This window comes from Carassius carassius, chromosome 44 (genome assembly GCF_963082965.1).
Source record: "Carassius carassius chromosome 44, fCarCar2.1, whole genome shotgun sequence".
NCBI lineage: Eukaryota > Metazoa > Chordata > Actinopteri > Cypriniformes > Cyprinidae > Carassius > Carassius carassius.
This window is the reverse complement of record NC_081798.1, coordinates 1,639,959-1,654,902: the sequence shown is the minus strand read 5'-3', so window position 1 is coordinate 1,654,902 and position 14,944 is coordinate 1,639,959. Positions and strand designations below refer to the sequence as shown.

Below are 14,944 nucleotides of genomic sequence, written 5' to 3'. Positions count from 1 at the left end.
TCAAAGGCAACTCTGATAGAAAATCAAATCTGATTCGATCTGGTTTGAAATGTCTGACCTGTCCGGTGGCCACGTAATCTTTGAGCGGATGCACAGTGAGGCTCAGGATATCGTCGTCATGTCCGAGGTAGAAGCGCTGTGTGTGCTGCTGTCTGTTATACACCACAGCCACAGCGGCCACATGATACACCACCTCCCCGGCCTGAGTGTAGAACAGATTATTCCTGCAGTCACAGCCCCTGTACCTGAGACACACACACACACACACACACCGCAGAAGTCAGCAGAGAGAAGCATCTGATTCCAACAAAATGTTTCAGCTCTAACTCAACTTTCTCACATGCTTTGCATTCAGGTTATATACAGTATAACCTGTTACATATAAAAACGGTGTAAAAAATGTTACAAAATAAAAGTTTGAAAAATGGATTTCGTCAGAATACACAAATAAAAATAAAAATGATAGAGCTCTGAAATACATGGAGTTAATAGAAAAAAATTTAATTTAACATTCATTTTAACTATGTTTTTAATAATTTTATATTATGTTTTAACTTTTGTTTTATTTAAATCTTTATGTTTTTGAGCTGGGTTTCGAAGATGTGGTTTTATATATATAAATATATAATTAGCATTAGATGCATTAGACTGCATTGCTGCCTTTACTTTACATTCGAAAACTTTTTCTTTACAATGAACATTTTTATCAGGCTCCTGTTTAGTCTCAATAATGTCACTTTAAATGGCAAAAAAAAAGTCCAGTGATGTTTTTGTAGAAGCCTAATAAGTCTTCATATATAATTACACATTATACTTGAAAAATGTGAACAAATATTCTAATGCATAAATCTAAATCTTATAATTGTATATATTTACCCGTGGACAAACTGCAGGCGCAGCCCCTCGTCCGGAGCTTTTTGTCTCTTCAGAGATCCAGCCAGTTTCTTCTTGAGCTGAGGAAGATCTTCTTTGTACACCTGAGGGGTGTTTGGGAGAAGAGTTACAGGGAGAAATCCACTCCAGACACATTCAGAGATTCAGAAAAAGCTAAAAGGGCAACAGCAGTCGGCCAATCAGCTGTGAAAATAATGAGAGGAACAGGAAGAAAGCAGCCGAGCACGACTGTTACATAAAACACTCGACACATGACCCTCTCGGTTTGGGTTTTGTCAGGGTTTAAGTGTCTCTTGCCTGACGCTCGTAGTTGATCTGGGCTTCCTGTTCGATGTCTGAGTCCAGCTCGGGAACGTCGGAGAGGTCCGAGTCAGAATCACCGCTGTTAGAGTCGGCGTAGCTCTCTGTGAACCAGAAAACTCTGTCAGAACTTCTGCTTGCTCTCTCATTTATACATTTCAGTCCAAACGGCTAAATAAAACGTACAATTAAAAACACTACACCCATTTTTATTCAAACGTTTTCATCAGCTGAATCCTTTAAATGTTAAAAAATATTTACTTACACTATTTTTTTGACTTAATATTTCTAATAATTTAATGACACATTCACAAGTTCATGATTGGTTGATGTTGGTTTGTGGTCACATGACATGCAAGCAAACAAACAGATAAAATATGTAATATTTTTAATCTTTAAATTATTATACATAAGCGTGCATGTATTGGTATGTATAGAGCTTTTATTATTATTATTATTTTAAATTAATTATACTCAGTATTTATTACATTATATTATTATATTAACTCAATTTAAATATATTACTATATCATGCATTATTTTGATATTACTTTTTATTATTATTAATTGTTTTAACAATCATAAAAATAACATTATAAACATTATTGTTGGAAATGATAATTATCCTGTAAAAGAAAAAAAAATCTTAGTATATAATTATTTTATTTTACACCGCAAGTTACAAAACTTTATTTTTTTAGTTCTTAATTTTCAAATGTCAAGATTTTTATTTAGTTTTTTACAAAAAAAAATTGCATAAAATATTTGCATTAATACTGAACTTTAAACCATAAAGCTCATCACACTTTACCATTAACTATTAATTAATTTCCAACACTTTTTTTTTTGTGACAACGACACAATCCTTGAGAAGGATTTTAAAGCTTTGCCAGGTCTGAAAATCACAGTTTTAAAATTCCCTGACAATTCCATATGCATCATTATTTGCGAAAACCTTTTTTTTTTTTCACTATACAAAAAAACAAAAAAAAACATTAAACCCTATACCAATTTTTATTCAGGGGTTCACAAACGTTTTTCTCAGCTGTATCCTTTTGACGTAAAAAAAATATTTTTTTAAAACTTAATATTTCTATAATTTTATGACACATTCACAAGTTCATAATTGGTTGATGTTGGTTTGTGGTCACATGACATGCAAGTATTTTATTTAGATTTTTAAAATTATTATGCATAAGGCTATATGTATCGGTATGTATAGAGTTTTTATTATTATTAATATTATTTTATATTATCTGTACTCAGTATTTATTACATTATATTATTATATTAATATTACATTATGTTATTTTATATTACTATTTATTACCATTAATTATAAATAATGCATAAAAGAATTAAGCATAAATACTGACCTTTAAAATGCAGATGAATTTACCATTACACTTTTTTTTTGACAACGACACCTTTGAGAAGGTTTTTATAACTTTTCCCTGACAATTCCATATGCATCATTATGCAAAAACCTTTTTTTTTATTCAATAATGCATGAATGCCAACTGTTTCCGAACAGGTTTTCATGTCCCATAATGAACTGAAATAAATGCTATTCACCTTGCAGCAGTGGCTCCAGAACTCCATTCATGACTCCCTCCGGCAGAAACCTCCACTGGAAGACGGAGTGATCGGCTCCACCTGTGCTCAGAACCCACTGCAGGTCATGTGACCAGCGCACATTGGTCACATGCGCAGAATGGCCGATGTATTTCTTGAATTTGGCAGCTGAAAGAATCACATTTGTTAGCACACACTGGTTTATTCAGCACGGATCACACAGATATCTGGATAACCGAGCTGACCTTTTTTAAGACAAGGGAATCGTAGGAGTTTGACGAGGCCGAAGTCGTCCCCCGTCACCAGCACTGCACTGCTGTAGTTTGCATCCACAGAATTGATGTCATTCATATTGGAATATTTAGGCCAGATTCCGCTGACCTCAGGTCCGAGAACGCAGGTCCACGTCATCCAATGGATTCCTTTGGCTTCCTCCTTCGGCAGGAATTTACCGGCTATAGACACAGAACAACAGTTAGGACAATTATAAGCATGATATGATTAATAAAATACCTTACAGTATGAAGTATGTAAATCAGGGTTTCATGACCTTTGCAGCATTATTGTTTGCTGGGCAAAGACATATAGAAAGATATATCTTTTTTTCAATGTCCAAAATAATTCAAAATTGTTTTAAAACCTGATTTCACACTCTGAAATATTTAAAACTTTAAAAATATCTATTGACATTTGAAATTTAAATGAATCCTAGAGTGTTATTCATTTTCATGGTTTTGCATTAATTAACATTTTTAAAACCTTTTTTTTTTTTTTTGACCAGCAACCACCTTCGAAAAGGTTTTTAATGACTTTTTCAGATTTGGATTTTTTTTTAATAGTTTTTCATGACAGTGAAAACCCTGTTAATTTAAGAAAATGCTAAACATATTTGCATAAATATTAAATACATAAATATTTAATACGTTAATGCAAACTGACTTCTGAAATGTAGATTTACTGTAAAGTGTTATTGATTTTTAAGACTTTACATGAATTATTGATACATTTTCAAGATGCAACCACATTTAAGAGTATTTCAGGTTTGGAAAACTCTTTTTTTTTTTTTTTTTTTTTCATAACTGTGAAATCCAGAGCAATTCAAAAGCATGCAAAAATATTTGCATAGTATTAAAGGCATAAATATTTAAAACTTTAACAAAACAAAGTTTAATTAATTGTCATTAAGTTTTTCATGACTTTCATTAATTTTAGAAGATGATTTAGGAATTTCCAATACTTTTTTTTTGTTTGTTTGTTTTGTTTTTTTCCACCAGTGCCAAGATGATTTTTCATGACTTTTCCAGGTCTGGAAATCATAATTTAAAAAAATGTAAATGAATTGTAAGATTTTATTAATTTGTAATGATTACAAATGATTAATTCTGTCATTTAAAAAAGTATAAATATTTGCATAAAATACCCATTGTATACGGACGTTTGAAATTTAAATTTCATGACTTGCACATTAATTATTAATTAATTATTATATGAATTAATTTCCCAGATCTTTTTCACAAGCTATTTTAACTTTTAAAATAATTTTTCATTACTGTAAAAACCCTAATAACAATAAAAAAAAATCATAAATACTGATTGCTTCCAAACAGGTTTCCGTGTCCAATAATTAACTGAAATTAAACATTTTATCATCCAACTTAAAATAGCTTTATGACTTTTCCAGGTCTGCAACTGTTTTTCATGACTGCAAAAACCCTAGTAATTTATAAAATGCATATTTGAACAAAGATTAAAAAATTTAACAATGTATACCGACTTCCGAAATTTTAATGACTTATATCGACTGTTTCCAAACAGGTTTTCGTGTCCCAAAATTAACTGGAATTTAGTATTTTATCATGCATCTTCACCCACAAAAAAAAAAAAAAAAAAGCAGTTTTGGAAAGAAAATACAGCTTTAAATGCATACATATCGTAAAGTGTCAATCATTTTTCCACATTAATTATAAATGAAAAACTATTCTCACTTGGCATCCTGTAGAAGAATCGTTCTCCAGCTCCATCGTTGGTCTGCAGGAAGCGGCTGTCCACGGACCAGTCCAGGTGTGTTATAAAACAGGTGGACTTGTTGCACTCTCCCACTTTCTTATAGCGTTGGGCCACAGCGTAGATGTCCACAAACCCATCGTTAGAGCCCACGGCCAAATAAGATCCATCGGGTGAGAATTTGAGCTCGTGAATGACCTCCTTCCTGTCCTTGATGTGGACCACCTCCGTCATGTCCCTTCGAAAACCAGACAAGCTCTCAGTTTGTGAACAATGAAGCTGAAATGATGAAGTGAAGGGGATCTGAATTGAATTACCTGACACGCAGAACAGTGAAGGAGCCGTCCTTCATGCCGAGAGCCAGTTGGGATCCGTCGTTGTTGAAGGAAACGCTGCGAACGGCTTCTTCCATGTTACAGCGAGCGATCAGCGTGTGTTCGGACAAACTCCACAGTCTAAATATGCACAGTTGAGGAAAAGTAAAATGTGTCTATGTTTATGTCTGTATTGAGTGTTTAATCTAGGACTGGGTAATTTGGCAAAGATATATTTTTCCCATATTATACGATATCGATATTTAACAATATTAATTTACTCTGAATGGGAAGGGAAATTCATTCCACATGTTTGTTAGACATTGAGAATGAACTTCAATTAAGGCCCAATACATCCATTTTATTTTTATGTATTCAAATTTTTCTGTATTTATAGATTATAATGTGTTCCTGTGGTTCATTGGTGGAGTATTGCGTTAGCAGCGCAAAAGGTTGTGGGTTCGATTCCCAGGGAACACATGTTAGGTAAAAAATGTATGCACTGTTAGTCGCTTTGGATGAAAGTGTCCGCTAAATGCATGAATTTATTTATTTTTATTTAATAATGTATTGCAAACGTATAATGACAAATCGAGTCAAATAAAATTAATTAATAAAACTGATAAAAACAATCAAATTTGGATCAAAACAATTTTTTTAGTGAAGTGAAATTCAAAAATGGATGAAATAAAATATTCCTTAAAACTAAAAATATTATTTTATTTGGATGATTTGTTGTGAAGATTTAATTTCAGTTTATAGTTTCAGTCTCAGGATGTATTTGACAGTAGTTTTTCTCAAATGAAATGGCAATCAATTAAAAACATCTAATTTAAAGCAAAATGTTGCTTTTTTTTTTGTTTGTTAGGCAAATAAGATGCTGAACACCACAACTATTTAAACAAAAAAAAAAGGATGAAAAATACATTAGTGGTATGATATTCTTTAAAAAAACAAATATTATGATTAAGAATGGCATTTTAGTATAGAATGGTACTGTATTTTGATAATGTTAAACCAGAATTTATTTCGACAGTTTGTTGTGATATATATTTCAATTTCAGATTGAATTTGATGGTATTTTTTCTCAAATTAAACCGTGTAAGGCTGCTTGTAGTGACTCATATATTGAGATGCAGCCACTACGAGCATCATGTGTGTTTGAGTTTGAAATGCCCAGAGCTTATCATTGTTATCGACAAATTTTATTGCAATCTCAATACAACAATGTTTATTGCCCAGCCATTCTGGAAAACCAAACATCCTGTTTCCACCCCTCCTGCTCCATTTATAATGTCTACTGTGTGAACTGATGTCAATAGCAGGAGTGGACTGACCGTACGGATCGATCGTCACTTCCGGTGACGGCCAGTGGTTGTTTGGGATGCAGGGCGAGGGCCCAGAGCTCTCCCTCTGAGTGACCCTGCATGATCAGCAGCGGTTTATCTCGGTCTCTAACCATCACCTCGAAGATCTCGCTGTCCTGGGTCCCTGCCAGGATCCTGTCAGCCCTCCAACACACGCTGCGGATGGACAGACCTGGAGAGAAAGAGTCCTTCAGGGTCCTCAAAATCAAGATCCAAGCATCTCTGGTTACCAGCAAATACTGGGAAATTTAGAAAATTGTATGAGGTCTACACTGTCCAGGTATCTTAAATTAGTTTAAACATTCAAGATTACCATAAACGTGTCACTCAGTTTGTAAAAACAAGCAAAAGTTGACGGAAACATTGTTTCATCTGGATCTGCTGGGCTGCATAAAAAAATAAATAAAAAATAAATTATATATATATATATATATATATATATTTTTTTATCATTTGTTTTCAAATTTTTTATGCATTTTAACTCATGCATTTTCTGCATCAAACTAATTATTACATTACAAAGCAGTGCTGCTATCATTTTCTAAAACGAAAACCCCAGAAACTGAAATATAGAAAGAATTGAAGCTGGAAATAGATATATTATATATATAATATATATATATATATATATATATATAATATAAAAAAATAATTATACATTATATATATATATGTATATAAATAAATAAATCCATGCCTATTAAAAGGTTCATTGAAATTAAGCTGAAATAAAAAATATATATATTTAATATAAATATATAAATATAAATATTAGATAAATATGACATTAAATATATAAATATAAATACTAGATACAATTAAATTTAGAACTTAAATACTTAAAGTAAACTTCTAAAACTGATTTGAAGATAAATATAGAAAATATATTCATATGTATATATTATATACACGTATATTAAAAAGACAAAAGCACATAACAAACATGAGCTAATGCTTATTCAAAATTACTAATAAAACCAATAAAAGTATATGAATAATACTGTTACTTAGCAGAAAAAAAATAAAGTCGGTTACAAGGGACATAAAAAAGAAAATCCAACTACAAGAAATTTTACCAGTAACTTAAAATTGTATGGAATAATTAATATAAACACAAAAAATAGCTGTGTAAAATAGATAATCAAAAGCCTCATAAGCTGCTGTTTTATGCAGGACAGAAGGTAACTGGCTCATTAACTGACTGTACAGTCTCAAAAATGAACCTTTAAAGCAGAAAAAGTCAAAAATGTGTAATACGGGAGTCTCAATTGGACAGACCAGAAAAATATCAAACCAACAAACCCAGTGTGAATCACTACATTTGATGAACTCTGATCCAAATGAGTCAAAAGTTTCATAAAGAGCTATAAGAGAGCAGCTCGGATCATCTGATGAGAAATGTTTGAGCTCATATTGAGATCTCGGACTCTACAGTCTTTTGCAAATCTGAGCAGTTTGAGACACTTTTGAGATCTCTTCTGAGAGTACTGGGGTGATTTCCTCAGGATAGATGTCTGAGAAGCAGGAGACTTCAGCAAGAAGACACTCTGCAAAAGTCTTTTCTTTCCAGCAGTTTGTTAAATCTGCTGAGATTTCGGTTTCAGACTGAGCAGATCTGATCTGATCTGATCGTTTGTTACAGTCTTCTGCTGTGAAAGTGCTGACAGCTTCATTACTACAAGACTTACATCTGCTGAACACACTGTCCCTGGTGTGATACAAGCGCAGGCCGTGTTGCCATGCTAACACAATCCCTTATATACTCCATAAGGAGTCAAGCGATAAATGCAAAGCAATTTCCTTTTGAAAAATGGCCAATAATGGTGCAAGCTTTTGTGGTTCATTATTATACAGTATATGCACTATTATTATTCTTATTTACACCAATTAAAACCCAGAATCCAGTCACAGAAATGGAATCTACTGTTTAACACGGAATGTCATGGAATTTGGAAAAATTTAAATGTATGAATTGAACTAGAACCAGCCAAAGACACATTTGGTTTAACATATAATTCGGTTTAATGAATAGCAGTACTACAGTTTATTAAACACAGTTTTTAGTCCATGTTTTAATTTAACTCATAAACTTCTGTAAGGGTTCAAACGTGTATCTGTTAGCTAACAATTAATTTTTTTAAAGATTCAATTATTATCAAAGTTTTATGATGTAAGTCGATATTATTATCAGCCATTTTTATCCTAGATTTTTATAAATTGTTATTTATTAAGTCATAAAGCACACAATCCAGGAGTTTAGGAAAAAATTAAACACATTTCACAATTTAATGAATGACTAAATTGTTAAAGTTTCATGGATCCTTTTTGATTATTGAAATTTAACAAAACCATTAATAGTGTAATCCAAAATAAAAAGTAAAAAAAAATGAAATGTCATTGTTATAAGATGAATTATTGAATTGTTAAAGCTTCATGAATTCAATTGATTACACATAATTTTTGATTATTACAATTTAATTTAAACTATTAAAAAACATGTTTTTCTTTTATATCAGTACTGCCTTAATGGTTTGATGTTTTTTACTGTTAAAAAAACAAAAACAAAGTCCCACCAATTCACGCAATTCACACTTGGACAGATTAGGCCATGTGTTAATGATGTAAAAACTGTGTTTAAACTAGTACACTAAACTATTTTCAAAAACATTTTGTTCCCTTTAAAGCCGTCTGTAATGTTTTACCTTTATAACCCTGTTCTGCCTCCCGGAGGTCAATCTTGGTGATGGGTTTGAAGTCCACGTCCCATAGCCTGACACATCCGTCCCGTCCACCAGTGGCGAAGCCTTCTTCACATGAATGCATGCTGAAGATCCCTGCCTGAGTTTACAAGCACATGCACAACAGTTCACACGTCACCACATGCTATAGTCACAGAGGCATGACACAAATGGACAATGCATTGAATATCTGATCATAAATGGCATGCATTGCATTGTAACTTCAGTGAAAGTCCTTTAATGGAGATGCTATAGTGCACAGCTGATGTGTATGTGGTGGGAGTGATGGTGTAGGGAGTGTGATGAGCTTCACTCACTCCGTGCGCCGCCTGTATCGTCCTAGTCAGGTTGAGTCCCTTCCACACGTAAATGTCTCCATTAAGAGCTCCAGAATACGTCACTTCATCTTTCGCCGTCGCCAAGCAGAGGATGGTTTGCAGGTCCCCCGTCTTTCCGAAAATCCCTCGTTTTGGTGTCAATGCATTTCCACATAAAGTCCAAAACTATGACAAAAGAGAAAATCAACTCCTAATTTCATTCATATTTCAGTTGCTCATGCATTAAATCTTAAAATATTGTGCATGCATTGCTTTATTTTTAGAGCTTGCCATCTGTGTGTTCACTTTTACTAAATTGAAAGTCATACAGTTTTGACTAAATCAGACAGAATTAGATTTCTGGCTTTAAATGATATTCTTCTGTCTCAGTTGCTCAGTATGTTAATGCATTTCTCAAGTCTGTCAAAAAGCATTGCATTTGCAGTAAAGATGAAAACAAGAAAGGAAAGGAGGAATAAATTACGGCGTGTTATGCCTCATTTATTTGTTTCTGAGAGCGGGTTCGAGTGAACTTTGTCTCAGGGGTTTGACTCACTTTAATGTGCTTGACTCCGCAGCTCACCAGTCTGTGTGGCAGAAACGGGTCCCAGGAAATATCAAAGATCTGAAACATAGCACAAACAGGTGGAATAAACATGCCAACTCTTCCATAACGCCAAAACTGATTACACCGAATCAAGCAGAAGTCTCTAAAATTACACACAATGCAAAAGATTATAATGCAAATATCTGAATCATGTTTGCTGAATAAAAACCAAAACTTGTTTCTTACTAATTTTGTGGTGCTGATTCCAAAAGTAGAAGCTGTTTTACTCATAAAATATGATGCATTTCATAGCATTTTTGCAAGGGGAAGAATTCTCGTATTATCCCTTAATCAGCAGAAAAACACCACAAAGCTCTGATTTTTATCTGAATCTGATCCACATCACAATGATTTGCTCAATTTTCACATGACTGATTCTGAAGACATTATTGTCTTGAAGATATTATTGAATGATTCTGAAGACATTATTTTATGCATGATCCTGATTTTTGCAGATTGTTAGTTAAATGATCGATTTAGAATTTTTTTGCTTTGGTTATTTTGATAAATGCATTAAAGCAGACACATATATACTTTTTAAAAAATCTGGAAAAACTGCATGCTGTAAAGTTTTCATTGAACTCAGCATCATTATCAAATTAGGCAACTCAGCTGTGTAATATATAGTATAATTGGGATACTTGTATTTTTTATTAATATTTTGAAAAAGAATAAGAATTTTGAATTACATTTTATTTTTTTTATTTGAATAGTAGTGACTTTGTAGTGCGTTTTGTCATTTTTAAAAGTTTTTATTGATTTTATTTAAGTTTCAGTTATATTATTACATCACTAGCTGAAATAAAATGAGTTTTTCTTCTGCTATTGCTGGAAAAATATTATTATTATTTTTCAAGATCCAGGGCTGTCTAATTATAATCATGCTTGCTAGTTAGCTAAAAACTCAGCAATTTATAAAAAAGAACAATGCATTAAGCATCTTAATAAACATCATTTTTCTTCTTTGCTTAATTCTTAATTTTATCTTTCAAACAATGTGATTTCTTCATCATTCGCATTTCGCAACACCTCATAAAGCTTTCTTGTTGCTCAAACAGTAGATCATGCCGCTAGCAACCGGTTCGATTTCCAGAGAATGCATGAACTGATCAATTATATACTTAAAATGCAATGTACATTGCTTCAGATAAAAGCTTCTGGCAAATGCATGCATATAAAATGCAAAAGATTTCAACTCTAAATTGGTTTATATTCCATCTGCAGTGAAGCTGTTGAGCTGGAACAGCAGAGAGAAGACTGCAGGGTTTTAATGGAACCTCAGGGAGTCTTCTGGTGTCTGTGGTCCTTCACTAAGCTCCTCTGTCATCTCTGCTGAGGCTTCAGACTCCCTTCACACTGAGTGTGTGTGAGTGTGTGTGTGTGTGTGCAAAACACTCTGTCATTCCTTGCATTGAAATGCTCCTTTGTACTGTAGCACAACACAATAACTTATTCATAACGCTCTTAACGGTTATTCATTCACATCACTGAGGTGTAGCATCTGTTGCTATGGAAACAGTCCTACCATATATGGACTGGACAGATTCTTTCTGTGTTTTTTTCACTTCATGCACTGGAGTCACAATCTTTCTGGCCTTATAAATGAAATGCTGGACTGTGCGGGTTTGATGTAATTAACTGCCAGTAATGAGGAACAGTGAGTTCTGTTCTTACCCTATCAGAATGTCCCGTGGCTGTGGCTAAGACACGCCCCTTTTTCCAGTCCCACACGCAGACCGTGTTTTTGGCATCGAGTCCCACAGACGCTAAACGCTGAATGTTCAAAAACACAAGACAGGACAAAATAAGCTGTTCGATGAGAGCATTTGCAAACAGATGAAGGAAATCTGATTTTAATAACAATACTGGTTATTATAGTGAACTAAAAATAAGACAAACTAAAAATTAAAACAGTTAAAAATGTTTTTTTTATTTTTTTACTTAAAATAAAAATTAACAACGTTAAAATAAAATACAAAAATGTTTTTATTTCAGCTAGCTGACGAAGCTGAATTTGTTATTTTTAAATAAGTTTAACCTGAGTTATTGAAATAAATCAAACTAAACTATTTCAATATATATTAATAACTACAAAAAATTATAGATACAAGAAAATTGCTTTAATTAAAATAAAAATAAAAAACTGATTAAAAAAATTAATACAAAAAAACATAATATCTCAATGTCACAAAATAACTACTTACTAAATATTAGTGGTGTAACAATATATTGTGTAAAAATATTATCGCAACACAAAAATGCAACAATCTGTACATTTATTCTGTTAGCAGATGCTTTTATCCAAAGTGACTATCTATTGTGTAGTTTTAACAGATTTTGTTTAGGTGTCTGTTTACATAAAAACAATGTTTAATGCATATAAAGAGGGCATAAAACATTGTTAAAAAAATTATATAATATATTATATTGTTATATTATTATTATTATATATTATATATATATATATTATTTGATGAAAATATTTTTTTCTAAAAGTATGTAGTTAAGGACAGAGAGCGAGCATGTTTCTAACATGATATTTCTAACTAAGCGGCATCATGAAAATGTATATTGTGTAACTTATTTTGATAACCATTTATGACTGATGATGTACCATTTTAACTTTTTTTTTTTTTTTTGTATAGTAAGAGTATCATCTCATGAGATCAGTATTGTGCATCAAGCCATGTATTGTTACACACCAAGTATAAAAAAATATGTTCATATTGTACATATGCATATGCTATGTATTTGAGAATGCAGCCAATCACAATGACGCATTTCAGTCATTTGACTCACCTGGCCGTCGGCGTCAAAGACCAGACAGGCCACACCATGAGTGTGAATGTCTCTGAGGATGGACACGGTGGTCAGCGCATACGAGTCCCACACGCAGATATATGGATCCTTCCCAACCTGACCTGTGGCCACCTGGATCTTATCCGGATGCAGCGCTAGACTGAGAACAGAAGAGACACGCGCTGTGAATCACACTGGCGGACAGACAGAAAAGAGAAGAAAGCAAAGCAAAGCAAAGAAAATAAAAGAGAAGAAAAATATTAAAGAGCTTAATTTGTTACTTGTTAGCAAATTAAATTATCTAATAATCTCTCATGATTTGCTTATTTCTTGCCTCTCGGATATGGGTATATCTGGTACTACTCTTTTCTGGATCTCTTTATACCTCCTTGATAGACAGTTCTACATCTTTGTTCAGGATTTCAGATCTCCTACTGCCCCTCTTAAACAAGGCGTCCCCCAGGGTTCTGTACTTGGGCCTTTGCTGTTTATCAATTATATTTTAGCATTGGGTCAGATTCTACAGCATCATGGCTTTAGCTATAATTTTTATGCTGATGGCAGGACTTTCCTATCCACCCAAATTGACCAAATCTCTGTTTGCATGCAGAAAATAAAAGAATGGCTCACATCTTTTTTTTCATAATATGGATAAAACTGAAATCATCATTTTTGGAACCCCGTCACTCAAAGTTCCTGCTGACTTTACCTGCGATACTCTAAATGAACGCACCATCTAGTATCGTCAAAAATCTTGATGTTATGTTTCACTCATCAACTACCTCACTAAATCACTATTCTTTCATTTACAACGAATCGTCCGGCTCAATCCTTTCAGTAGTGTCAAAAATGCAGAAACTTACAGGACGATCAAATCCTTGTTTAGGCTATTGGCCAAACATTTAATTCAAATATTCACTTAATCTTTCATTTTTGCCCACTTTGTTGCTATAGATGACACAGCCTCTATAATTTCTTCGCCACAAAACATGTGGATTAGTGATGCACCGAAATGAAAATTCTTGGCCGAAACCGAAAACCGAAAAAGAGAAAACCAAGGCCGAAAACCGAAACCGAAACACCGAAAGAAATTATGCCAATTATTCCATTGCATTTATTGCTATGACCATGTACTAACTTTACTAAAATTAAGACATTGCAATTGCATAAATTAATATTAAAGTTTCAAAGATAATTACAATTACATAAATTATAAAAAACATAAAAATACATAATTACAAATTATGCAATATTTATTAAGCACATTGCAACAATGTACAGTATAAAATAAAATTCAAACTAAAAATGTATCCCACTCATGTGAATATTAAATAATAATGTACAGGCCTACTGGCCTGCAGAAAGGTTTTAAAATGAACTGTTCTCTCATAAAAACAAAGTGCATTTAGGTCAAGTGCATTTGAAATTGTTCTCTGTAGGACTAGAAAGTGCATTACTTCTCCAGTAGGCAAGACTGTTATCACTTCTGGGGATGGGGACTTCAGACAGATAACCATCTAGCTGTTGAGCAGTTGAGCTTGTCATCTGCCTGACATTTGAGAAATATTTGAGAGAGTGTATTTAAATAGGGGCAGGGCATAAATAATTTGTTTTATCAAATTAAAGCAGAAATCTAGCAGAAAATCTAGCAGAAATATGGCTACAATCTGATATTATGTATGTATATATATGTGTGTGTGTGTGTGTGTATATATATATATATATATATAGGCTACTGTAAATAAAATGTCACATATATAGTAGCCTAAGAACTAGAACAATAGCCAATGTATTATTATTTGAGGCACTTTCTTGCAGAATTTCACTGAAAATATCAGACAACGAGGGTGAATGCCAAGAGACGAGTCTTTTTTTCCGCGCTCTGATCTGTCTCCTGCGCTTGGCGCTTCTCCGTCTCCACGCGGGTTCTCCGCATCCAGCGCGGCCTGTATCATTTCTCGTGCGCGCTGCCTTATTTCCGCATCCAAGTAATGATCTTTATAACGCGGATCAAGCACATTCGCGATGA

General features: G+C 33.1%; 1 protein-coding gene across 2 annotated transcripts in view; it reads right to left on the bottom strand.

Annotated features, from left to right (window-relative positions):
• Nucleotides 1-14,944, bottom strand: part of LOC132126286 (echinoderm microtubule-associated protein-like 6) — a 50,393-nt gene that overhangs the window by 23,548 nt on the left and 11,901 nt on the right. For both annotated transcript variants that reach the window (XM_059537456.1, XM_059537457.1), the window contains exons 2-14: nucleotides 12,916-13,075; nucleotides 11,791-11,889; nucleotides 10,066-10,134; nucleotides 9,510-9,695; nucleotides 9,157-9,292; nucleotides 6,425-6,626; nucleotides 5,091-5,228; nucleotides 4,755-5,011; nucleotides 3,015-3,224; nucleotides 2,770-2,937; nucleotides 1,192-1,298; nucleotides 877-977; nucleotides 59-245 (exon numbers count right to left, since the gene is read on the bottom strand). In XM_059537456.1, the coding sequence (XP_059393439.1) occupies nucleotides 59-245; nucleotides 877-977; nucleotides 1,192-1,298; nucleotides 2,770-2,937; nucleotides 3,015-3,224; nucleotides 4,755-5,011; nucleotides 5,091-5,228; nucleotides 6,425-6,626; nucleotides 9,157-9,292; nucleotides 9,510-9,695; nucleotides 10,066-10,134; nucleotides 11,791-11,889; nucleotides 12,916-13,075 (2,020 nt within the window). The remainder of the gene's footprint in view (nucleotides 1-58; nucleotides 246-876; nucleotides 978-1,191; nucleotides 1,299-2,769; nucleotides 2,938-3,014; nucleotides 3,225-4,754; nucleotides 5,012-5,090; nucleotides 5,229-6,424; nucleotides 6,627-9,156; nucleotides 9,293-9,509; nucleotides 9,696-10,065; nucleotides 10,135-11,790; nucleotides 11,890-12,915; nucleotides 13,076-14,944) is intronic.